Source organism: Theropithecus gelada, chromosome X (assembly GCF_003255815.1).
Source record: "Theropithecus gelada isolate Dixy chromosome X, Tgel_1.0, whole genome shotgun sequence".
NCBI classification, from domain to species: Eukaryota; Metazoa; Chordata; class Mammalia; order Primates; family Cercopithecidae; genus Theropithecus; species Theropithecus gelada.
This window is the reverse complement of record NC_037689.1, coordinates 53,709,087-53,736,779: the sequence shown is the minus strand read 5'-3', so window position 1 is coordinate 53,736,779 and position 27,693 is coordinate 53,709,087. Positions and strand designations below refer to the sequence as shown.

Sequence of the window (27,693 nt, the reverse complement as noted above, 5' to 3'; positions counted from 1 at the left end):
TGTGCAGACTGTAAATATTTAGAGGGAAGATGTGAAATTCTTCCTTACCTACACAATAGATTGTTCTTTCTCTGAATCTAGACATAACTTCAAATTTTCTTAAGAAGTTCTCTTGAACTCTTAAGTAATTCATTAATCCACATGCCATCCTTTCAAATATTCAAAAAGAAAATATTCTCCAATATTGCTTACATGGAGGAGAGTTATTTTATCTACTAGTAAATGGAAGTTGCTAACAATCTTTCCTATTCCCCATAGTATTAAATAGTAATGCAATTTGACCACATATAACGTTGCTGTCCTCTGTTGACATGGAATGATAAGGAGGAAGGGAATATTTAACAGCACTTTTTAGATATTCCCTCATAGAATTGTTAATGTGAGTCCAATAACTCCAATAACTTATTTTGTAAGTTGAGTGATTTTTCAAATATAAAAATAAAGCAAACAAAAAAAGTTACCCACATTCAATAAAGCTAGAAATAGAGTATGTGCTTCTTGCTTTCTTATCAACCAAAGGAGACCTGTGAATTACAGGAAAACCACGTGTGAATACTTCAAAGGAAATATGCCAAACACATTGTGTGTTTGTTTTAAAAGATTTAGTAGCCCCTTTAAAGCTCTAAGTAAAGCTGTTAGTCTGACTAATCATGTACTCCTGAAACCAATTAAATTTTCAGACTAGAGAAATGTTCTTCAAACACTTGAAAAAAATAAGAGTTCCTTCCTAAAGCCAACACCTTTTAATTAACAAAATACTCAGAGCAAAGCTGTGGTTTGCAATAGTATATTACACCTACCGTTATTCATGCTACCATTCTGGTGTACCAAACTCAATTCATTTCAGCTATTTTGAGCTTGATTTTCTGTCTGCTTATGGAGGGAAAATCACAATTTTAGTAGAGTCATTTTAATTTTCTAATGAATGCATGAGAAAGGTATTATGTTACATAGTATGTCCTCAGACTATTCAGATGCCCTCTCTCTCTCTTGCTCTGTCTCTGTCTCTCTTCAGACACACCCACACCCACACACACATGCATACAATGTGTGTATCTATCTGTCTACCTAGATATACAGTTTAATTTTGTACATTGTAATACATCTGGTTTCTGGCATAAGGTGATTTAGCAAAAAAACAAACAAGACCCACCCAAATCTGTTACTGGAGGAACCTTTCATAGCATAACATCAGAAAGACTATTTTCAGTAAGGACCCTAGGCAGGAAAGGACAATTCCTCTGGTGGACTTGAGAAGAATACCCTTAGTCTCTGAGATGGTTAGAGAGGCTGATATATGAGCCAGCGAATCCCAGAGCCAGCTTCTTGTAACCCAAAATAGGGGCATAAGGCAAGGGGTGAACACCCAGGCATGATCAGACTTGGGGTTAAGGTTAAATAGGGTACAGAGGAAAGGATTTCCACCAGCTGGAGGGGAAGCCATTTCCCATGCTCCTTAGGGATGACAACTGGAGACCCAGCCCAGAACATCATTGAAAATTCTGTGTAATAGTTTATATATCCTAACTCTTTACCCATTCTAGATTATGGGTTCAGGCGCTCTTAGCAAAACAAATCCTCTTTCAGTCTTTTAAAATGTCGAGTTAACAGGAAATATCCTTGGCACAACAATATGACCCTGCCTGACCCTTAGAACTATGAACAGGTTACTCAGACTCTGCGAAACCAGTAACAGATCTGACCAGCCTACACTTCACTGAAAAGGGTGATTTGCATATATTTCTAATACTATGACATGGTGGAAAAGAAGGAACCTCATATGTGTTAGATAGAGGTAAAGGCATCTGAAAGTGCAATAAGAATCAATGTGATATGTGTAATAAAATGAGATAAATAGGCCAGGCGCGGTGGCTCATGCCTATAATACTAGCATTTTGGGAGGCCGAGGCGGGCGGATCACGAGGTCAGGAGATTGAATCCATCCTGGCCAACATGGCGAAACTCCATCTCTACTAAAATACAAAAAATTAGCCGGTCATGGTGGAAAATGCCTGCAGTCCCAGATACTCGGGAGGCTGAGGCAGGGGAATCGCTTGAACCCGTGAGGCAGAGGTTGCAGTGAGCTGAGATCACACCACTGCACTCCAGCCTGGCAACAGAGCAATACTCCATCTCAAAAAAAAAAAAAAAAAAAAAAAAGATAATTTTTTTCAGGACCTCAAAACTTCTCCTTTGAAACACTTTGATTAAAAAATGAAAAAATATATGCATGCATGAACCTAGAGGCAAGTCTTTTTAGAAAACATAAAATATTTTAAGTAATGTTTTTCTGAACAGAATTGGCTCTAATGTGTGAGAGGTCTATGAAGATTAGCCTCTTGCTACTTTATGTTTTAAAGTATATTCCTTGAGACCCAAAGTTTCTGACTTTAGAAAACAACTCTCAACTACTATCGGCTATCCTCTAGACACTTTCAAAATCCTCTAAAACCTAATAGTGGTGCAAGATTTTGTCTTTCCTAGTGATAACTAGATTTAAGTAAGAAAATGCTAAAGACTAAAAAGTGTTTAGGACCCACAAGAAAGGTATAATTCTGTTCCTCATAGAGATATTTTAGTTACACACTTCTTATTCTGATCCTCCCCAAAACATAGAAATCTAGAGTTGGCATTTAAAGAGAAAATGAGATTTTTGTCTGGAAACAGGAGAGAAAAGTTTTCAAGAAGTATAGAAAGAATATGAAAGGGCACAAGGTTTGAAATGGCCTGTACTCATGAGAGAATGCAGAATACACATGGGTGTGGAGGAGCCTGGAAAGAATGGAGAGAGGTAAGGCTGGAGTATCAAGTCTGGTTCAGAGTACAGAGCATAAAATCCCATACGAATGTAGAACATGAGGAGCCAATAACCATTGTGTGAGAAACACAGGGAAAAGAGGAAGAAAAAAGTCCACATAGTGTACTTACAGTCAAAACAATCCTAGGAGGTGACTTACATGTATCGTGTCATAAAATCCGTGACACAATTCCATTAGATGGGTACTGTTTTCATAGTTACACAAGTGAAAACTCTTGAGGGTCAAGATGTTCAGTGTAGCAGGCATAGTATAATTTCTTGGCTCAAGATGCCTCCAATGTCAGTGAACATTACTTTCCCAAGACTGTCTATTTAGGAAATAGTAAGGCCAATTGTCTATGAAGGAAGTACTGTTATAATCGCCATTTTACAGAGGAGTAAATGGAGATTCAGAGAGGTTAAGTCATCTGACTATAGTTACACAGCTACAAAAAAAAATAGAGCAAGGATTCAAATACAGCAATCTGGTCCTAGAAAGCCTAAATATTCTACACCCTGCTTTCTGATTCAGAGCAATTTCCTGCTTTTCTCCCTTCGATAGAAAAAAATGTATGTGTGTGGGGTTGGGGGCGAATAAATTGACTGGCTATATTTTCTCTCTTTAATATTTGATCTTTCATTGTCTGCCCCAAGCAGTGGGTCTTCCTCCTTTATCTTCTTCTTGTGAAAATAGCTAAAATCACCTAACTGGTAAAAACCTAGGCAGGTTTTGTGTTCTAGCCTCCATTCTTCCAGTCTAATGGGTGGTTGTTAAATTTTGGTACTCATTGTATGTAGAAGACCTCTAAGTTCGCTAAAGAGCTTACTGCACATTGATTTTTTTTTTTTTTTAGATTCAAAAGGAATCAATTGAGCACCTCCTATACTCCAGGACATGTGCAAGATGCAAGAGATAGAGCAGTAAAAAAGTCTGATACGGTTTCCCCTCCCTTTCCCAGCTGTGTACAGATGTTCTTCAGGTGGTAAATGCTGGAGAAGAGGAGATCAGAAATACTGGCCTGATGGGTCTATAGATGAGATTATCTGCCCATGACTGGTGCAGAGATGGCTGCATTGCTAGACCTCTCCATCTTCCTCTGAATATGTGTCCTCTAATTTATTATCCCAGTGGCATATTTAGTCATCATGAACCATCCTCCCTTTTTGAGTCTCAGGCCCTGGTCTTGCTTTTCAATAGACTCCCTCCCTCTCTTCCTTCCTCCTTCCTTCCCTGACTGCTTGACTTCCTGACTTCCTTCCTTCCTTCCTTCCTTCCTTCCTTCCTTCCTTCCTGCCTTCCTTCCTTCCTGCCTTCCTGCCTTCCTGCCTTGTCTTGCCTTGCTTTTCAATTGATTCCCTCACACCCTCCCTTCCTCCTTATTTCCTCCCTCCCTCCCTGACTTCCTGACTTCCTTCCTTCTTTCCTTCTTCTTTTCTGTCTTTTTCCAAACGTGCTTTTCAGGAAACAGTGGTCTGCTTGTTGAAGTCTGATAATTTTCTACTTCCTCATCCTCCACTCTATTGAAATTTAGTGTGACATGATCATTTCCACCTAATTAGGTACTTCTTTCATGGTCAGAAGTAAGTCTGGAGAAAAAAAAAAAAATCTCTTGTTTCTGCTCTCATTTGAGGGTCAAATTTTCAATAAGTCACTTTTTAAAAAAGCATTTTCTGACACTTCCCATAAGCTTGAAATCCTCCTAAACTGCTGTATATTGCCTCCGTATACATTGTGTATCTATTTTAGGAACACTCCATCCACATTTGCCAGTCAGCCTGGTGTTCTGCAGTTAGTTCCTACAGTGATATTTTAATTTAGCTCTCTTTTCATCCTCACACATGCATCCTCTCTGGATATTTAGCTCCTTTCCTGGAATCCCTTTTAAGATTTCTAGATCTTGTTTGCTTCCATGATTTCTTCTCCTGGACTGTGACACAAAACGCTATTCTTTCTTTACATTACATTTAATTCTTTCTAGAAAGAGCCTCAGAGTAGTCAGATAGCTTTGAGAAACACAATTTTTTCTTTATCGCCTCAGTGTTACTGCCTTTGAATCATTATTTCTTGACATAAATTTCTTTATTCTATCTGATACTTAAAACACTATTTTTTTCTGTCTGCATTGATCAATATTAGTTCCTTCATTCACAGAAAACTGTTAGTGTCCCTGAGAAGCTTGAAAGACAAGAAACATTCTTCTATTCTACTCATCTTCTTCTCTAATGAGGAGACAACCTTAAAAACACAGTTACATGGCCATAAAAATTAATGAATGGCTACCTCAGAATGAAAATTCAATGTCTCATTTTTTTTTTTTTTTTAGTGTTCTTAGAATAGTTCACTAGTTGTCCATGACTCTGAGTCTCCTGTTGAGATGTCTTTTGCAGCTTTCCTTGAAACCTTTTATTCCGAACTACATAGTCCGATAATTTTGCCACCAATCTTCTGGTTATATTATGCTCCTGAGTTCATTGTCTATAAACTTGATTAGGTATTCCTTCCCCTCACCACTCACCTCTGATAACCCAGCTGTGTGTTGGTATTTAGTATGAATTCACACCAGCAAGTTCAGCCCTTTTCAATCAATATAGGGCCACACAGAGACCTTTGACTGACTACTCCCGAAGTATTTCACATTTTGGGGACTTATCTCCAGTTTTTCACCACAGTTGTTCATCACTGTGTTTCTTACTAGCCAAATGTTTATAAAAACATTAATACCTAACATTATTGATTACCTACTATAGTGTCAGGTGCTGTAATAATATTATTGTGATGATGATTATGCTGTTGTTTCTGGCATTGTCATACATGTGTTGCTTGTACTACTCATTGAATCTACACAACTGCCCTTATGACATTTACCCTATTATTATTCCTCTTTTAAGGTAAATATATGAAAAATGCTTCCCACTTTGCCTTGCTTACTGCTAGTGTTGAACAAATGTTACAGCTGAAACTTAGAGAGGTTATGTGGCTTAACCAAGGTCCCAGAGTTCCTAAGGCAGAGAGTAGGATTGTCTACCAAGCATTTTGATTCTAGTACTATACATCTTAACCATTATCATAGGCTGACTTGCTCTACAGTGTCCAACACTATTCATATTACAATTTATTTAACGACTTTGAAACAGTGTTTCATGTCTAAATAGAAGAACTAGCTCTCATTTTTAAGAAAATATTGTCTCTCGGTTTTTCTTCGCTGCTAGCCAGTTTACTAACAATTTGAAATAAAAAGAAAAAAATATGATAAACTGCTCCCAGTATAAAATACAGAGCTAAGACAAGAACATTTCATTGACTTTGATTTCCCTAGGGTCCAGCTCTGAATTAATTTACTTCCTGTTCAAGGGAATTTTAAGTCAGAAAGAAGATCTTATCCCATCTTGTTTTGCCTTTTTTTCCCCTTGAATGAAAAAAAATAAGTAAAATTTATTCCCCTGGCAAGGTCTGAAAACTTTTGTTTTCTTCACCACTTCCGCAATGTATATTATTGTTATTGAGAAGACTTATTTAACTTAAATTACTTGTCCAGGCACGAGAATGAGCAAAATCATTTTTTAAAAAAAGTGTTAAATGTATATTAATGAAAAGATTGAATCTTTTAATTTTCTACCATGTATTGCTGAACAAAGTATCCACATTGTTAGAAAAAGATATAGAATGTCATGAATAAGAGTTTGGCTCAAATTGTTACTCTTCAATTAAATTTGACTTATTGTTATTGGAATTGGCTCTTTAGCTTGTGTTTCTAATTTTTCTTTTTCTTCTTTTTTCCTTTTTGCAAAAAACCCAAAATATTTTAGCTCCTAGTCAGACTGTTACTCTGGTGACACAACCTGTGGTTACTAAGGAAACTGCCATCTCCAAACTAGAAATGCCATCTTCCTTGATGTTGGAGGTACCTGCTCTGGCAGATTTCAACCGGGCTTGGACAGAACTTACCGACTGGCTTTCTCTGCTTGGTCGAGTTATAAAATCACAGAGGGTGATGGTGGGTGACCTTGAGGATATCAACGAGATGATCATCAAGCAGAAGGTATGAGAAAAAAATGATAAAAGTTGGCAGAAGTTTTTCTTTAAAATGAAGATTTTCCACCAATCACTTTACTCTCCTAGACCATTTCCCACCAGTTCTTAGGCAACTGTTTCTCTCTTAGCAAACACACATTACTCTCACTGTTCAGCTTAAGTATAATCAAGGATATAAATTAATGCAATTAACAAAAGTAGCCATACATTAAAAAGGAAATATACAAAAAAAGCAGAAACCTTACAAGAATAGTTGGCTGAGTTAAATTTACTAAACAACCTGGTATTTTAAAAATCTGTTTTATACCAAATAAATCACTCAACGGAGCTATTTACATTTAAACTGTTTGTTTTGGCACTATGCAGCCCAACATATTGCAGAGTCAAATATAATAGTCTGGAAATTGATTATTATCCTCTCTTCTAAGTTGTCTGTGCCAATTTTCCTCCTCCAGTGATAAGGATTATTGAAAGAGAGATATAAATTAAAAAGAGAAAAGTAACAAAACATAAGATATTTTAAAATACCCTAGATCTTAATGTTGGCATTTATGCAATGCCATGTTCAAATGAATGTGTTTTTAATACAAATAGTTCATTTTTCAGCCTCAGTGTAATCCATTTGATAAAATTATGACATCAACTAGAAGCATTAGAATATATTTATGTAAATATGGTTTACGTAACTAGATCAAATATACTATACATCTTTTATATATGTGAATGGTTAAGAAAAATAATTTTGGAATTGTTATAAAGTTTTTTCACTTGTAACAGCTTTCAAGTCTTTCTAAAGAAATAGGAAGTTGTGCTGAAGGTATTTAGGTATTAAAGTACTACCTTTTGAAAAAACAAGAAGTGAGGCAGACAGAGTAAGGGGAATTTCTTTGTAAAATAAATTTCAGCAATTCAGTAGGAATAAAGTAATTTGATAGTAAACAACCAGCATTTAAAGGCCTTGGGCTTGAATACAGAAGACCTGAATTCAGTGCCATTTGCAAATGATGACTGTGGTCAAGCCATCTCTGGATCTTGGTTTCCTATTCTGAGTACAGAGCACACAGAATACACATTCACATTCACAATATAGTTATGGATATGGATGTATATAAATATATGTAAATACCACATATATGTACATGAAAATTTGTTTTACTTTTGCTTTATAGAAAGTAATTATAGCCACATTTTTCAGAAAACGTAACTGAGGCTCATAGATATCAAATTCCCAGTAAGTAGCAGAACAAGGATTCAAATCCAAGTCCGTTTGATTCCTAAGCCAGTGTTATTACTTGATACATATACTGCAGGCAGTACATGTATCAAGTAATACATATACTACAAGTAATACATACTATTGCTGCAGTAATAACTGTAACTGCAATTACTATTTAGTGATTTGTATGTAAATATAGATGTAGTCTATGTCAGACACTATGCTGAGCATTTTATAGTTGCTATGTACCGATACATACAGAAACAAGAGGTATGTTCTTTCACAATATCATATTGAGTTATATAATACTCCCAGGACTTTTATTTACCAAAGGAAACAATATTTTATAACATTTAAAGCCCAGGTTTTGAAGTTAGATTGTTTGGGTTCAAAGCTGGGCTCCCAAGCTGTGTGACCTTGAGTAAGTTATTCAGCCTCCCTGAGCCCAAGTTTATCTATCTATAAAATGTGGATAGTTGTACTATCTGCCTTGCAGTTTGTTATCAGAATTAAGTTTGTTGGTACATGAAAAATGCTTCCCACTTTGCCTTGCTTACTGCTTACTGCTAGTATTGAACAAATGTTAGTAATTATATTTGGTTCCACCACGAACTCTAGAAATCTAACCAATGATGGCATTTGTATTTGCAAACTGTATATCACATCATAATACTATATGGAAACGAGAGCTTGTTTCCACTTCTGTACCCTATTCTACCATTGACATTATAGCTTCCTGCAGAAGTTACCTAATAATAGATTGGGAGAGAAAGTCCACACTTCCTTGTGACAGGTTTGTGGGTCCTGCATTTAGGGAAGCCATTGATGTGCTCAGTAGTCTCCAGAGTTCTCTAAATAAATTTGTCCTTTTCAGAAAGGACTACTAATTTCATGCCGCCTCACAGAGATTGTCTTTAAATATAGGTCAAAAACTAACGTAGAGGGCCAGGTGCAATTTTTCACGCCTGCAGTCCCAGCGCTTTGGGAGGCTGAGGCAGATGGATCACTTGAGGTCAGGAGTTTGAGACCAGCCTGGTCAACATGGCAAAACCACATCTCTAATGCAAATAAAAAAATTAGCTGGTGTGGTGGCACATGCCTATAATCCCAGCTACTAGGGAGGCTGAGGCAGGAGAATCACTTGAATCCTTGACCAGAGGTTCCATTGAGCTGAGATTGCGCCATTGTACTCCAGCCTGTGCGACAGAGTAAGACTCCGTCTCAGAAAAAAAATAATAATAATGTAGGAGAAAAAATCAAAAGCCATTTCTGAGACACAAAAATATAGGATTTATAAATTATATATAGTATAAAACTATTTTTAAAATATTATATATAGCATATTATATAAAATGATATATAATGTATATATATTTATAAAAAATCTAATCTCCCTTCTCTTGCTTGCTGAATAGTGGGATGCTTTGCCTGTCTCTTCCACTTATATTAAAAAATAATTAATAAAGACATTGTCAGTTCTTGGCTTTTATTGCCTCAATCACCAAATTGTCAGTAAAATGGCCCTAAATAATCATTAAACAAATATCTGTGAGAGGGGAAATAAGAAGGAGAAGTAAGTGTGGGGAGGATTTTATTATAATTTCAGGAAATCAATATCAATTTTATGTAAAGTTTTAAATAAAGCAATCTCAACGTTAATGTTTGATGTGTGAAAAATTAGGCAAAATTCCAAAAGGGCTTTATAAACTGAAAAAAAAACTTAACTAACACCTATCCATTTTTATTATTTTAACCAACTTCTATTGAGCTGCCACTAAGTACCTGGGAAATATAAAGTTGTACAACATAGAATGTGCAGGTAAAAGAGGTTGAAGGAAGAAAATAATAACACTATGATAGAGATAAATTTTGGGATAATAGCTAACACATACTTAGCACTAATGATATGCTAGTCATTGATCTAAGTACTTCATGTGAATTCTTTAATGCTTACAACATCACTGTGAGGTAAATACAGAGGCACAGTAAGGATAATAACCTGACCGAGATCAAGGAAGAAAGAGACAATGATGAGATATGAACTCAAGCAGTTTGGTTCCATAATCCTCTCCCTTAAACCTCATAGTTTTCAACTTCTCTGATATTGTGTGAGTGATGCTGTTGGGGCTTTCTTCGGGGAAAACTAAGCCAGGAGAGAGAACAGATGCTAGTGAGATATTCCTGAAGAAGATAAAACTTAAGCCAAGCATTAAAGAATGAGTTGGAATTACCTAGCTAGATAAAACGAGAAGGACAATCCAGGCAGAGGGAGCAGACTGTGCTTTTCACTGAGGTGGAAAAAAACAGAGTATGTCATAGGAATTGTGATTCCATATGGCTGAAGTTAAGGGTATATGATGAGAAGAAATTGATGAGGTTGAATAGAGAGGACTGGGGCTAAATAATGGGAATCCTTTGTTGCCAGACTGAGGAATTTTGATGATGGCCTACAGGCAGTGGCAACCCTGAAAGGATTGTAAACAGGAAAATAAAATCATCAAATATAGTTTAGTTGCCTATCAATTAGAGCTCTCTGGATGCAAGCAACAGAAATCATTCTCTGATTAAATCAGGCAGAAAGTAAATGTGCTGTAATTAGCACAAAGGCAATGGAACAAAACTTACAAAAGGAGAAAGAATCTAAGCATGCCTTTCTGGGCATGCGGCTAGCAAGAAGTATTCCAGTCTGTTTGTGATACTCTCTTTTCTCCATCCCGTGTGTAACTCTCTTCAAATTTTAAAGTCTCAAAAGAGAATCCAGTTCACCTTGCTTGGGTCACATGTTAATACATGAGCTAGAAGAGAGCAGAAAATTTTATTTAAATCCCTCTCCTCCCAAAGTCTCAAAATTAGGGAAAGGCAATTCTCCCGAATAGCAACTGGGGTCTGTTGACAATAGAAAAGGAAAAGGTTCTGACCAACCACTAAACAATAATTGTCCACTGAACTCAGTCAAGAACATGTGGAATAAGTTGGAGGACAGAGCAAATAAAGGTGATTTGTAGGAGGTAATTATTATGTTCTAAAGCAAGCTTGTTCAACTCATGGCCTGTGAGTCACATGCGGCCCAGGATGGCTTTGAATGTGACCCAAAACAAATTTGTAAACTTTCTTAAAACATGAATTACTTTTTGTGATTTTTTTTTCACTCATCAGTTGTCATTAGTGTTAGTGTATTTTATGTGTGGCCCAGGATAATTCTTCCAATGTGGCCCAGGGAAGCCAAAAGATTGGATACAGCTGATCTAAAGCAACAGGGTCATCTACTCAACTTTGCAGCATGTAGACCTGAAATAAAGACCATCCATATACCAATACCTCAAATATAAATTTGTCTGATTATGACACGTACAAAAATTAGTTCTCAGTAAATGTAGATAGCTTGAAGGATAATGTGAATGCAATGTGATAAGGAAACTTCATATTGAACAGATTGGAATGTGAGGATTATAATTTATAATTCCAAAGCATCAGAAGTTAGATAAGATAATGCAATAAGACATTTTATGATTCAAGGCGAAGTTAGTTATGAGATTCAGACCAAACCTTAGACACACAGAAATTGAAATATTTGCCACAGAAAGGGTATAAGGACATGACATTCAAGTAAGCTAGCCTTTTACTAGCTTTAGACTTTGAACTCAGAAAACATATTTGGTGAAAAGCTTATGGTCTCCTTTAGTATGTGTTGCTTGATTAAAGTATTATTTTAGAAAATGGTGAGCTGCTCCCACGTTGAAATAAAAATAATTTTTACTAAGTGAATTATATTCAGTAAAAAAATGGAAGCTATAATTACAACTTTAATTTTTTTAAGTTTTAAGAATACAGCCATTTAAAAAAAATTAAGCAAATCTGCTTCATTGTAGACAGTAGAAAACATACCATTACCTTTTAGAAGAATAGAGATGTGAAATATGCAAATTAAGCCTTTAGAAGTAAAACACACATGAAGTTCAAAGTTTAATTTCTAGAATTGTGAATCAATAGCAGTGGATGATTTGTACTTTATAGCTTAGTGTCAGAGAAATCTGATTAAAAAATGCTTTTTTCTGTTTCATCACGTTTAAGTAAAATTGCTCTGAAACAACAATATTTGACAATAATTAGCAGTTTTCTTTGTTGACATAATCTATCAAATGAAGGGAAAAATATGTCCTGGGTTTTGCTCTGAGAGTGATTATTAAATCTGACCCTTAAGGAAAGGAAAGATAAAACAAAGAAGGGAGGAAAGGAAGGGAAGGAAGGAGGAGGAAAGGGAGAAAAAGGAAGGAAGAGAGGAAGGCAAGCAGGAAAAAGGGGTAGGAGGGAGAAAAAACAAAAGAAATGAAAGAGGGATGGAGGGAGACAGGAGGGAGAGAGGTGGAGGGGGAAATATGAAGAGAGGTTTGCGGCAGTGGAGACTAGTGTTGCTATCAACAAATAGAATTTAGATGGCCATATGATATTATTTTTCATAATACTGGTATCTGATGACCTGTACTGAGTCAATTGTGGTCTTTTTTCAATTCCGTTTGGCCAGGTGTTCAGGGTAATTCACCACAAAATCTCAACCACTGCACTTGTATTGAATAAAGAATTGAATTGGCAAAGGCATTTTATCCTCCAATAAGACCTCTCCAGACTGGGGTTGAGACAAATTGGCCAATCTGGACAAGATGATAATAGCGTTGTTCAAGATTCATTTGTAACCACACATTGCACTGTTACCTGGGAGATTTCATTATCTAAAGATTGAATGAGCAGTTTTAGTGGGTACAGTGTGTATTTAAATGGGATATAATTATTTGAATGAATTTAATTTTAGTTATTGTTAAGGTCAAAGTACTTAATAAAAATTATGATTTTTTAAAACTCTGCCTATACACAAAAAGCATTTGAATTAGCTACAGAATAATTCTGATTATAACTTTTGTTGAATAAATTCGGTCAAAATCTGACTACTAAACAACTTGTATAGTGTAGCCCTGGAAGAATTGATGGGACAATGTGTGGGTAAAGTGGCACTGGCTATTTAAACTAAAAGTAATACAAAACAGAATGTTTTTGGTTTTATACTATTGTCACGAACCCAGCAGAAAGTGGGTATTACAGATAGTTTCTCTTATTCAACAAATGAGAGGACTTATAGACAATTTAGTTAATTGATCTAAAGTCACTTAGTAAATGTAATTGTCCTAACACAAACCCAGACCCCCAGACCTCTTGGGAATAGATAATGTTTCTTACTTCTTTTCTATTTTCTCAGCCACCCCCCTAAACTTCTTACACATCTCATTTCTCCATCCAAATTATAAGAAAACAAAGTAAACATGGTTTATTTCCATGGGCATCCAGTGGATTTCACGAGGTTGGGTGACAGCCATTGGTGAGGGTTGATTGATTATTAGGGTGAGGAGATTGATTATTCTGTTTTTCTCTTTCATCGAACAGCAATCCAACACTTCTCATCTCATCATTTTATTTCTGCACAAACTCATTTAAGAAATACCAATTAAGAAATTAATGTTGTAATCTGTTTGGCTGAAGATATTTACAAATTTTGTGCTTTATCTTCCAACCAATGTACACGTCTCTGGTAGACAGCTTGTGACCATGTGGATGACTGATCCATATTTATATAATTTTCTTTCTTTACCTAATGAGACAAATCCACTATTATCTTCACTGAAGGATGTAAAGATATGTCAATGTCAGTAATGTGACTTATTTTATATTCTCTAGTCACAACAAAAATAACCCCCCCTTAAATAAAAACGTCATAGAGTTGCAAACACACACACACACACACACACAATCATATTTTCTAAGTCTCCTAATTACCTTTTTATGGAAAATGATACCATATGCTTTTTTCTTAAAGAAACTATATAAACTTATAAACTATACTAAACTACATATTTCAAAGTCTATGAATGGAAATTTATATCTTATTATATTTTAATTCAATTCACTGTAAACTTTTCTGTCAAAATCTTATCAAGCAAAACTGATCCAGGATATTTACATGAATTCTGATGAAAGTCACTGTACTGTGTTTTCCATAAAATACCAATGGGATTCTGATAAGGAAGTTTATGTTTGTCATTGTGTTTAAATAGAGAATTCTGGGCTGGGCATGGTAGCTCACGCCTGTAATCTCAGCACTTTGGGAGGCCGAGGCGGGAGGATCACCTGAGATTGGGAGTTTGAGACCAGCCTGACCAACATGGAGAAACCCTGTCTCTACTAAAAATACAAAATTAGCCGAGCCTGGTGGCACACGCCTGTAACCCCAGCTACTCCGGAGGCTGAGGCAGGAGAATTGCTTGAACCCGGGAGGCAGATGTTGCAGTGAGCCTAGATCACACCATTGCACTCCAACCTGGGCAACAAGAGTGAAACTCTATCTCAAATAAATAAATAAATAAATAAATAAATAAATAAATAAATAGAGAATTCTGTTTACAAGCACTCATCACCACTCCCGGCTAATTTTTTGTATTTTCAGTAGAGATGGGGTTTCACTATGGTGGCCAGACTGGTCTCGAACAACTGACCTTGTGATCCACCTGCTTGGCCTCCCAAAGTGCTGGGATTACAGGCATGAGCCACTGTGCCCAGCTGCCAATATGTGTTGGTCTTTTTAATCAATGATTCAGTCCAAAATCATTTTGTCCTTTATGTATTTTCTTGTAAAGCTGCTTCTGTTGTCTTGAACTTTTCTATTAAAATGTATGCTGTCATTTGACTTTTTGGATTGTTATTTTCTAGTCCTTGAAATAAATTTAAATTTCCTGTAAAGGAAGGTGTAATATTCTATTTGACATAGCCACTAAGTATATACTAAGTGCTTTATAAATATTGTTGATTTACTTTATCTTTACAGATTACTAGTTTTACTTAGTATTTGGAATATAACAATATCTTATAGAGCTATATTCATATGTATGTTTGTCTTAACTGTTAAATGCAGTATGATTCATGTCTACTTTTGGTCAATGATGAATGAAAGTCTCCTGAGAATTAAATTTGCCGCATCGATGCAAAAACAATCATAATTTTAGACACTCTAAGAATTTTAGAAATTAAAGAATTTTTTTCCAGTTTATTGTGTTAAGATTGTGTTTAGCTATGTATGACAGCATTCTCACTACAGTGGCTTATCCAGATAGTTCCTTTTTCTCATAGAGCAAGACTTCCAGAATTATGTGTTCCAGGGTTGATGCAGCAGCCGCAAAACCCTATGTCCCCATTCTTTCCTCCAACCCCAGTCATCTCCAACATGAGGCTTTCTTTTTGTTTTGTTTTGCTTTTGTTTTTGTTTTTGTTTGAGATGGAGTCTCTGTTACCAGGCTGGAGTGCAGTGGCGCGATCTCGGCTCACTGCAACCTCTGACACCCTGGTTCAAGGGATTATCCTGCCTCAGCCTCCCGAGTAGCTGGGATTACAGGCACACACCACCACGCCCAGCTAATTTTTGTATTTTTAGTAGAGATGGGTTTTCACCATGTTGGCCAGGATGGTCTCAATCTCCTGACCTCATGATCTGCCTCCCTCAGCCCCCCAAAGTGCTGGGATTACAGGCGTGAGCCACCACGCTAGGCAAGACTTTCTTTCCTGTGGTCTCAACATGGCTACTCTGCCTCCAGGCACTATGTCTGTACTTTAAAATGGAAGAAGGGAAAATGAGGAAAGTAAAAGCATATTCCAGCAGTGTCAGTTCCTGTTTGTAAGGAAAACAAATGCTTTTCTGGCAGGCCCACACAGAAGAGTTTCTACTTGACAGTGCATTAACCAGAAATGTGTCACATGACCATTCCTAACTTCTAAGGATCTTGGGAGGATTGAGTGTTTTAACTGAGTAGATATGTTTCTTTCTTCATAATTCAAAATGTGAAAATTAGTGACTTAGCTATAAAACCTTGCTAGTCTGAACAGAATTTGGATTTTTTTAGCTAAGAAGGAAAGAAAGGATATTGGATAGGCAGCTGGCTATGCTAGCCAAGATACTCTTAATAATGTATATTTTTCTCCTTTGGACATATGTAGTTTTAACTTAGCTAAATATGATGTGATTGTTTTCCTATCTTCTTAGTTCTGTTTAAATTTGTTTCAGCAATCAAGGAAATAAAATGCAGAAAAAACTCTATTATTCATGTCTCTCTTTCTGCTTCTGATTATTTTTATGTTGGAGAAAGAGAAAGCAATCACTTTCATAATAGCGTAAATAGTCTCACAAACTGTAAACATGTTAGGTCATCAGTTTTTATATTCTGAATTATTAAGACCCAAACACACTCACTGAGTTCAAGAGAAAGTATAGACTGAGCAATAAAAACATTACCAGTTCTAGCAATGATAATCAAACAAGAAAACAAGTAATATAGTCTGTTTAGAAAAACATGTTTTAAAGATCAAGTTTTTCTTCCTTGCCAATGTTGCCTTTCTTGTAACACTTTTTTTTTTTTTCCTTCTTGAGATAGGCTTTCCTATCTTTCATCACAAACCCCAGTATTTACTTGGCCATTCATAGCAGCACCACCCCATGGCCCAGACTTGTAGATATTTCCCTCCTTCTATCGTTGTTCCAATAAAAATAGCCACTCTTATCTCTCATAATCTCAGCTATTTTGTGCCATAAGAGTGGAAAATAATGAGTATTAAGATACTAACTAGGGGCTAGGCGCGGTGGCTCACGCCTGTAATCCCAGCACTTTGGGAGGCCAAGGTGAGCGGATCAGGAGGTCAGGAGATCGAGATCATCCTGGCTAATGTGGTGAAACCCCATCTGTACTAAAAATACAAAAAATTAGCCGGGCATGGTGGTGGGCCCCTGTGGTCCCAGCTACTCGGGAGGCTGAGGCAGGAGAATGGTGTGAACCCAGGAGGCGGGGCTTGCAGTGAGAGCCAAGATCGTGCCACTGCACTCCAGCCTGGGTGACAGAGCAAGACTTAGTCTCAAAGGAAAAAAAAAAAAAAGATACTAACTAGGTTTCAGTCATATAAGATGAATAAGTCCTACAAATCTACTGTACAGCATAGGGCTTGTAGTTAACAATGTTATATATTTAAAATTTTGCTAAGAGAGTAGATCTTTTTTTAACTGTTATGGTACATGCAAAAATAATAACAGTAAATAAGGAAGGTAGGAGAAAAATTCTGGAGATGATGCATAGGTTTATGACATATATTCTGGACATGATTTCACTGGGGTATATAGTCATGCATTGCTTAACAACAGATATACATTCTGAGAAATGCATTGTTAGCTGATTGATCTTGTTGTGCAAACATCATAGAGTGTACTTACACAAACCTAGATGGTAGAACCTACTACACACCTAGGCTATATGGTACAGCCTATTGCTCCTAGGCTATAAACCAGTACAGCATGTGACTGTACTGAATACTTTAGGCAGTTGGAACACAATGGCAAGCATTTGTGTATCTAATCATATCTAAACATAGAAAAGTTATAGAAAAATATAATCTTATAGGACCACTGTCCTGCATGTATACAGACTATGTACATGACAGTGGTTCATTGATCAAAATGTCCTTATGTAGCACATAACTGTAATTATCTCCAAACTCATCAAGCTGTGTTCTTTAAATATGTATAGCTTTTTATGTCAATCAAGTGGTTAAAAAATCAATAAAGTGGTTAAAAATATTTTGCCTAGGAAATATACTATCATTTCCAGTTGATAAAAGATCTCAACATTTCCAAAATTGTCCTACAGAAAACCAGGTTCATCAGGTGTTCATACATGATCCTCATGAAAAGGTCAAATAAGCTGCAAAACATGCATAGACTTTGCCTATCCTCGCAATCTATGATGTACATCTCCATAGTAAGGTCACTGAAAAGTCCTATAGAAATGTTGATATTGTTAGCTCAGTATTTCTCAGTCATTTCTCCATGGAAACCATTTGTGTAGAGCATCTTGAGGAGCACAGTTGAGAGAATGTTATCTTAGTTGAATGTGTATGTCCCTCTGAGTCACTTGATTTCTCTACATATGCTTTTACCAAATTAATCTTTTAGAAATCTTTTCTCTTAGCACTATGTCTATAATTTGTGAAGTTGTTACCAGGATAACATTTGTGCCTCTCACCATGATGTACCTACCAGGGTCCAAGCAGCCATTCTTTCTCTAGAGTCATTATCTGAGGGAAAGAATTTAGCACAGCATTCTACAAAATCATTTTATTTATAAAAATAGATTACTACATTACATATAGTAATTTATATTTAGAATATTGATTAATTATTAAAATCTGCATGACAACTTTAAAGAGTAGTACATACTATATAGCAGTTTGTACTCAAATTAACAGTCTTCTAAAAAGGATTCACTTTTTGTTTTTATTCTATTGTCCTATTCGTTGATAGTGTTACGTAAGTAATTATAAAATTTAAAATCTGGAAAGAGAATGTGGACTCAGAATGCCATCTCTTTAGTTATTTCAAAAGGAATAGAAATGAGCATACATATTCATTTTCTTTCATTACACATCCAGAGAAATAGAATGGATTTTATAAACATGTAAAAAAGCAAGGATTTTGATCACTGATAAAAAGGGAATGTTTGGTCACTACCTTATTTCATTCCTTTTCTCTTATCCTGTTTCTTTTTTTTTTTTGTCAATTATTTGATGATATCTCTGAACATCACCTTTTATTCATGACAGGAATTGGGTATCATAGTAAAGAACACTGTTAATATAATTCAGTTACTTCACCCCCTCCTGAAATACAGAGAGGCTTTAAGACTATGTGAATATTTTTTTCTGGTTTTGTTGTATTTGTAGAAATATCATGAGCTTTGTTTAAAGTCAGGCATCTAAAACCTTGCCCTGTATGTTATTGACAAACTACACATATTTGGGGATCTATTCTATTACAGTTTGTTCAACTGTAAAATTAGGATAGCAAACTCTATGTCATATTTTCATTATCAGAATTTAAAAAGCATGTTTTAAGATCTTAGTAAATAATAAATCTCTGCAGTTGAGTTTGTTCTATATTCTTTAAGAAATTCCCTTTGATGGTTATGCCAACATCTGTATTACTTTTCTTCACACTTTTATTTTGCACTGAAATCATAGTAGTGTTTTACATTATCAATCAAAGTAACAAATAAAGTCATCCTTAAAACAAATATGAATTTTAGATGATTAAATAGATTTATATGGAGGTTCCTCTTGCTAATCATAGCAATTATCCTTGGGGAAAAATGATAGACACTTGAAACACCAATTAATCATGATGACTATTTTTGCATCATAAATAAAGCTTTCAAATCTGAGAGGGAATCAAAAGGGCGATGGTAGTGTAGTGTCTCAAAGCCCCTTTCCAATTGATGGTACAAATTTAAAGAGAGAGAAAGAGAAAAAAAAAAAAAACATGTTTCACTGTAATTGTTTTCAAAGTGATTCCAAAAATACCTATTTTCTTAATAGATTCCAATTTTTTAGTTGGATTGAAAGGAAAGTCTTGGAGTGTAGTGAGAAAGGCACCTTCTGTTGAGAGGTTTTCAGACGACAGAACGTGCCTAAGGCCAAAGATGAGATGGTTTTGTGAAAGTCGGTGGCCACAAACAGGTATGTTTGACCCCTGAGAGATATGCAGGAAGTCCACCCCACTTTAATTCTTCCAAATGTTCTGTAGCTTAATTCCCAAGTACTTGATAAAGGAGCAATGGGGAAAAAATATGCACACTATTATGGAAAAGTTTTGACCTACACTATGGAGAGTTTTAGAATAAGAGCATTCTAAAATCAGTCCCAAATTCCTAGGGTTTACTTACTTAAAGATAATATCATAGGTTGGGTTCCTAGGAAGCATATCCTGAGATTGAGGTGAGCATGCAGTATGTCTATTTAGGAGTGTTCTTGGGGTCAATATGTAGGGGCAGAGGGAGAAGTTGAACTTTGACACAGTGTTAGTAAGGGCCTCAGCTGACCGTTCAGGGAGTTCTTGAGCTGGAATAACCCTTCAGAAGTGCTAGGAAATGAAGAAAGGGGACTGTATCTTTATAATCCCATGTCAAGTCACACGTTGGATGTGGGCTACTCCAGGAAGGCAACAAACTTTAGCAAGATGATTCTGTTCAGCCACGGGAATTTCCATAAGGGGGCTGCTATGATCTGAACGTTTTTGTCCCCCCAAAATGTGTATGTTGAAACCTAACACTCAAGGTGATGGCATTAGAAGGTGGGGGTTTGGGGGGGTGATTAGGTCATGGGGACTCTGCCTTCAGGAACGGGATCAGTGCCCTTATAAAAGAGGCTCCAGAAAGCTTCCTTGCCCACCCACCATGTAAGGACACACTGAAAGTGCCATTAAACAGGAGTGGGCCCTCACCAGACAATGAATCTGCTGATGCCTTGATCTTGGAATTCCCAGCCTCCAGAACTATAAGCAATAAATTCTGTTGTTTGTAAATTACCCAGTCTAAGGTATTTAGCTATAGCAGCCCAGACTAAGACAAGGGCTGACAGCTGAAGGCTGTCTACCAGCAGCACTCCTAGCAGCTGGGGAAATAAGTCCTTCGTTTCCAAAGGGGAATCTAGGCAGCATATTTACAGCTTCTCACTACAGATAAGCTCATTATTTCAAATAGGGACTAGCAGGAAAAAATTAAATGCCCAAAATTTAGTGGGATGCCGAAATAAATCGTGGTGTATAGATTGGAGTATAGTGAGGAGAGCACCTTCAAACCAGTATGTGCTACATGATATAGTTTTTGTTGCAATATTTATTATATACCCAAATACACATATATTACTTTTAGAAACAAATACCACATATATATCTGTGAATATTTTATATACTCATAGGAAGGGATTGTTGGTGTTATTTATGCTATTTTAAAGATTGATGTTTTCATATAATTATGTATTGGTTATATATTATTTCTTGATATAAGGTAAAAAAAGAAAAGCAAAACAAACTCTAAGTGATCACTATGAAAAGAATCCCAATGCTGCTCATTTAGGTTTATCCAACTCTTCCCATTAAAATATTAAATAGTCTAAATAATTGTGAATAAGAAAGAGCAGATTTTGAAAAATGGAAAGAAATGCTTAAAGACATAGCATTGTTGCCCAACCATTATTATTTAAACATACAGTGTTTGGCTTTGACCAAATTGCTTTCAAAAACTTCCTTTTGGCCCAAAATGTTAGGTCATATATACTATCATAAAATTCATGATGCTTACCATGCATTAATTTCTAGTATGTACTAGACATTGTGCTATGCACACCATATTCAATATTTCTAAACCTCTCAAAAATAGTAAAAACTAACTGGCATTTTTCTTGTTTTGAAAGGGAGAAACTCAGAGAGGTTAAGTGACTTGCCCAAGGCAATGCCATTGATAAGTGCCAGATTCTATCACAGGTTTATTGGCAACAAACCTTATGTGTGCATGCACGTGTGTGTGTGTGTGTGTGTACACATACACAAATAACATATATGGTATAAATATTTACATGGAAACGTAATAAACTGCATTGAGCTGCATTTAGAATTAGTATTTAGGACGTGTTTGGCAAATAAAAAGAGTGGAGATTGAAATGGGTTTGCTTAGGAAAAATGATACGTTAAAACAGGCTTTATTATGAGTCTTCAACTATTCTGTGAAAATAGATACCCAGGGAAGAAATAATAGACAACTGAGAACTTGTCGAAGAGCCAAGATAAAAGTGTCAGAGAGGAGAATATTTTGGCAGCTCAGATGAGCCCCCAGAGGGTGGGAGGAAATGATCTCACTGCAGTCTCGTATCTGAACCCCAGGTTTTTGCATCTCCATAAACTAATTTCTTACACCCCTCAATAATGATCGGGCTTACTCTCAATCTCTCTCTCTCTCTCTCTCTCTCTGTCTCTCTATCTGTCTCTCTCTCACACACACAAACATGCAGAACATTTACTCAGACATACTTACACATGCATACGTCGTAAGACAATTATATAAATACCAGCCTTTTTATTTCATAACTAAATTACAAGGCCTGGTTATTGTTTGAACTGTGAAAAAATAATTATGTGAATAGGTGCCTCAAGATGAAAGGCAAGGCAAGATGGTGAAATTATTCATATGATAGTAATAGTATGCAAAAAAGAACACAATCTTTAAAGATCTTTAACGATCTAGTTATAAAACCATGTTTTATAACAAATATAACCATGAGGAAAGAAAAAGAAAAATGTAATAAATGTAATAATATACTCCAAGAATAAAGTCAAATGTATTGTTGAATGTAAGGAGTTGGTTACACTTCCTTATAGTGGAGGTTGTTTTAAAGTTTGTGGCTTACACGGTGTTATGCATTGCCCTAGATCAACACTATTATGCAAGACCAACTATCAGGTTATTTTTGGTAGATAACCACAGCAAAACTTTAGTATAATAGGTAAAGGTTAGCTACACTCCCATACCCTCACTCTCAGGTGTTTTCATACTCCATATAAAAGGTTCAATCAAGGGAGACATGAGAATAATCCAGAATCTAGAGGCAGAATGCAGTTAACCTTAGAGAAGGCATCATACAGCTAGAATCTTTGGAATCAATGTGGAAACAAAGAATAGTTTAGGCATTCAATCTTAGGCACCAATCCAAAGAATACAGATTCCATAACTTACTAAATTTTTATACCTAGCAAGCTAGAGATGAGGAATTTCTCTCAAATATTTTCACCAAAGCATGTATCTTAGATAACACTAATCTCATAAGTGAAAACTCATTTCTAATATTCATTTTGCTCATTAACAACGCCTCTAGTGTTGACTGTGGTAAAAATAGTTCAAATGCTGGTAGAACCCATCCCAGGAGACTGGCCTTTCTCATTAAATTCTAACTCTATCCCCACATACATTCCTGACTTAAGTAATTGAGTTCCCGCATATCGGAATATAAGTATGTTATAGATATAAAAACATATGTAATTAATAAATATTTTAAGTGAGACACTTCTTTCATCTTTATGGCTTAACTGTATCAGAAATTTGATTATTTTTAGTGGTCTAACTACAAAACAAAACACAAAGCCCACAACTAAAAATTTCTTTGCATATATTGCAAAGAGGCAACCATTTGGCGTCAATTCGATCACGAGTGAAGTGCTATTATACGAGTACATCTCCCTGGCTTGTATGGGGGTAATAGGGCATGGAATTTACAGATTCACAATAACTGAGATACTGAAACTGAGATATTCACAATAACAAAGATATCAATATGTAGCTTTTCTCATAACTTTGTGTAATGATATCCTCAGTTTCTGCTGTGTAAAAAGCTTATTGTTTACTTTTCATGAAAATCATCTTAGTTTTTGTCTTTATTTAATAGTCTGTAATTTGGGGGTAATACATTCGTTTTCTTGATACTATGTGAAGTGGCAAGCCGAAAATTCTAACAGGAATAGATAAGCAAGTATCCTATAAATCAGAGTCAGTCTCTCTCTCTCTCTATCTCTCTCTCTCTCTCTCTCCCCCTCTCTCCCTCTCTCTCCCTCTCTCTCCCTCTCTCTCCCTCTCTCTCCCTCTCTCCCTCTCTCTCCCTCTCTCTCCCTCTCTCTCTCTCTCTCTCAATGAGTCAGTCTGTCTCTCTCTGTTTTTCCCTGCCTGGCTATCTATCTGTATTTTTCAGTTTACTTTGCAAATAAGAGAATTGTGTATTGTAAATAAACCAACTTATCATTAATTTTCTCTGAATTCAAAAAAAAATTACAAGTGGACTCTTGAGTTTGTGCTGCCTGTTTCTCCGCATATAGGACAGATGGCTGGAATAGGATCTTTATTTACTATTTTTACTCTCCTAATCCCATGGTTACTCCAAGGCAGATAATATTTGTAATCATACACTATTTGTCAGAAGTCTTTCTGATAACACTGCTGTTTTATAAAATTAAACATCTATTCAGTATAGAATTTTACTTTAAATGATTAATTCAAGCAAATCAATGAGGTAACTTTTACACTGCTGAGCGTATGTGTGTGTGGATTTGTACAGCCATGCCATAGACTTCAATTGTAATCTTTTCTCTATATTTTTTGTATACCTGAAATGTTCATCATTGTGCTGTAGAAAACAATCTCATTGTGTTTTTAAAAGCTAGAGTGGGTATTGAGAAGGGAAAGAGGATCACAGAAAAAGTTGGTTAACTTGCTACTTCCACTTCAAGTCTTTACTCGATGTCATCATCAGCAACATTTTAAATTTATGCTTCTACTAGTTTGCAGTTCTTTTCCTTTGATTATTCTTATGATACAAGCCTTTCCACACAAAATTTATGTATAGGAATTGTATAGAATTTTTCTTTGGAAAATATGGTGATTTATTACAATTTGAGCAACATCATCATTTAAAAAATTCAGAATTTGATTTTTCTCAGGATGATCAGAAAGAATAAAGCATATATATGGTTCATGTCAGGAGAATTAGAACATGAGAATTAATATATTTCTGATCTTTTAAAATATTTTCATGTCTATGGATCAGCAGATTTTTCCTATTTGAGATTTTAAAAATCTAGATATAATTAAAATCTCACCGATGTTTCACCATCAGTTGATTTTATATTTGTGTTTCCTTCCGCTTTGTAACTTGTATAGAGAAGAATAGAAGAAAGAAAAAGGGAGGATTGATAATCTTTCTCTCTCAGTTCTTGTAGCACTTCATTTTTTAAACTTATTGCTTCCTTCTGCCTGCTTTGTCTACATGTTTGTATTTCATCATTTCCTAGAAAACCATCTACTGCCTTTCTGAAGGTCATTTACCTGAAAATGATAGACAGCAGCATATATCAAACAACTGCAAAGTAATTATCTATCAGTTATCATTGTTGATTACTTTTCTGTTTTAGGATTGAGGGGCTGCCTTGCCACCTCCCTCACACCCCCAGCATATTATCACAAAGCCTACTGATTCATTCACATCCCTGGGCTAAATTTGCCACCCACTGTGTTCCTGTTGTTTTGTGTATGGAAGCGAAAAGATTTAATTGGATATTGTTGAAAAGACACAGAGGCTAACTTCCAATTTTCATATGTAGTTCTTCCCTCTCCCTCTACACCATCTCCTTTACTTGTTGAGAAAATTGCCCTCTCCATGGTAACAATTAAAAAAGCTTTCAGATTTTAGTAGTAGTTGTTGCAGAGAAAAGAAGTCAAAAAGTAGATGAAGTTTAAAAATGAAAAAGGGAGAGGAAGACAGCTGGGAAGAAGGCTTAATGTTTATGAGTGGGTGTGGAGGGGAAGAACTAAGTTGAATGAGCAAAGCTGAGCTAAGAGGAAGATGGTTTTTCTGCATCCCAGAAGGCAATACCCCAGCCATTCCTGCAGGCTTCACTCCCCAAAAGATAAGAGCTTCATCTGAAATTCTTATAGGATTCACTCCTGAAGAACAGCTTGTACCAAACAGAAACACCGTGATTTCCTCAGAGAGTCACAGTTTATTATTATTTTTTTAATGTAACACTTTTGTGAACTCCAGTTCCACCTCAGTTCAAATGGTCTTTTGGTTACGGGGTGAAAGAGACCCAACAATACACCTCCCCCACTTCTGGAGGCTTTTGGTTAAACCATGTCTGCCACAAGGACACAGGAGCCGGGTCCGACTGGTGGTTTTTTGTTTGCTTTTCTGCCTCCTGCGCTTTCTAGATTGTGCAATACTATAACCCTTGTCAATGACACATATACTGAACCCACCTGAAGAAGTATGTCACATTGTGACAAACAGTTTCTCATGGTAAGTAAATGAAGAACCATTGTGAAAGGTTTAATAATGCCCACTCCTCCCCCGCCAAGGATGTCCATATCCTAATCCCAGGGACCTGTGAATATTTTACCTTACATGGCAAAAGGCTTTGTATTAATAGATGTGGTTAAGTTAAAAATCTTGACATGGGGAGATAGCCTGGGTCACCCCAGTGTGCCCAAAGAATCCTCCCCTACATCCAACAAGCTCTGCCAACACATTGTTTTTAGCTTGTGAGACCCATTTTTTGGACTTTGGACCTTCAAAATTGTAAGATAATAAATTTAGGTTGTTGTAAGCCATTAAGTCTGTAATCATTTGTTACAACAGCCGGAGGCAGCTAATATGGCCATGAACATTTAATAATGACTAACTTTGCACAATTTTAATACAACCTTTCTTATTAAGGTTTATTTTTTCTTAATTACAAGGAATAAAAGTGGGGTATAGAGACAATGTCATGGTCCACTCCATTTTAGCCATATGAATTTGTATTTCCGGTATTAGAACTAAAGGTGACAAATCTGAATGTCTTTGTGTGAAATAATAAGAAAGCAGAACAAAAAGAGAAAAGTGTTCAGCTGGAAATGAAGTTGGAGAAAGATGAGAAGCAAGCCAATTGTGTAGTTTTCCTTTCTGCTTTTTAAAATCATGATTTGTTTAACCCATTGAATTCTATTTTAGAAACAGGACTGCAAGGAAGTGTTGATGGATTTGATGGCATGAGAACCAGAGTCACAGAGGCAGGAAAGTAAGGAATAAGTGTTAGAATAGGAAGCAGAATTGCTTGTGGAAAGACCTTGTGACATGTGGACAGGGCTAGGCTTAGGAGTCAGCAAGACCTGAGTTCAAATGCTATCCTGATCCTAACTGGCTGGCTGTGTTTGGGGAAATTGGTAATGTTTTCTGTGTTTATTTCCTCATGTGTAAAAAATGAATATAGTACCCAGCTAGGTAGAGTTGTTGTTGGGATTAGATGATGACTGTGAAGCATCTAGCCCAGCTTTGGCTACATTATAGCTGCTTACCAAATTGTAGTTACGATGTAAAAGAGAAAAACACTGGAAAGGGAGGATATGGGCCATTTTGTTCCACCTTCACCACCTTTTAGCTTTGTGACCTTGGGCAAATTATGCTTCATTCTGTGCTTCATTTTCCTTGTCTATAAAAGGATGTAAGTACAGAACCACTGAGGGATGGTCATTATTAACCTACCTCAAATGGTGTCTGTAAGTTAATATATATTGTGCTTTTCCTATGTACAATATCTAGCACATAATTACAAATCAAATCCATCCCGTGTACAATATCTAGCACATAGGAAAAGCACAATAACTAGTTATTACTATTGTTGTAGTAATTGCTATGCTATAGAAGTTTGAATTGTAAGGCAGTGGAGAATCGCTGACCTTTATGAGAAAGTGTCGTAAAATGTTTGAGTAGATAGTAATGGGGAATATTACATAAATGGATAGATATTAGGGACAGATATTACTATTAAAATATTACAACATGGATATTTATTAAGGCTGAACTGCTTAATTAGTTGCATCTCTCAGGTTCCTAATGTTGCTTAATTTTTTAACCTCCCATTTTGTGTTGCCCTTTGTACAAATATTTAATGCTCCCAACACCTCTTCAGTAGCACACGTACTGTGAGTTTGTTTTGTTATTACTTGTGTATATTAGCGTTCATTTGTGAACCAAAAGCATGGAATTAGCTGTTGCCTCTAGGCTACCTAGCTTTGTAGTTTGAATTGAAGCCTTCACCTCATTAACACCTGTTCTGTCCACTATCTTAGAGAAAACTTCTAAAATTAAGACAGATCATTAATATAGCAGAAAGAGACAAAGGGTGGAGAACATTGAGACACTGGATATTGGAACCAGCCA

At 36.0% G+C, this 27,693-nt stretch overlaps 1 protein-coding gene across 1 annotated transcript in view; it reads left to right on the top strand.

The window, feature by feature from the left end:
• DMD (dystrophin) overlaps positions 1-27,693 on the top strand; it is a 2,044,437-nt gene that overhangs the window by 1,389,799 nt on the left and 626,945 nt on the right. The window contains exon 50 of the mRNA XM_025371836.1: positions 6,605-6,837. Within this exon, the coding sequence (XP_025227621.1) occupies positions 6,605-6,837 (233 nt within the window). The remainder of the gene's footprint in view (positions 1-6,604; positions 6,838-27,693) is intronic.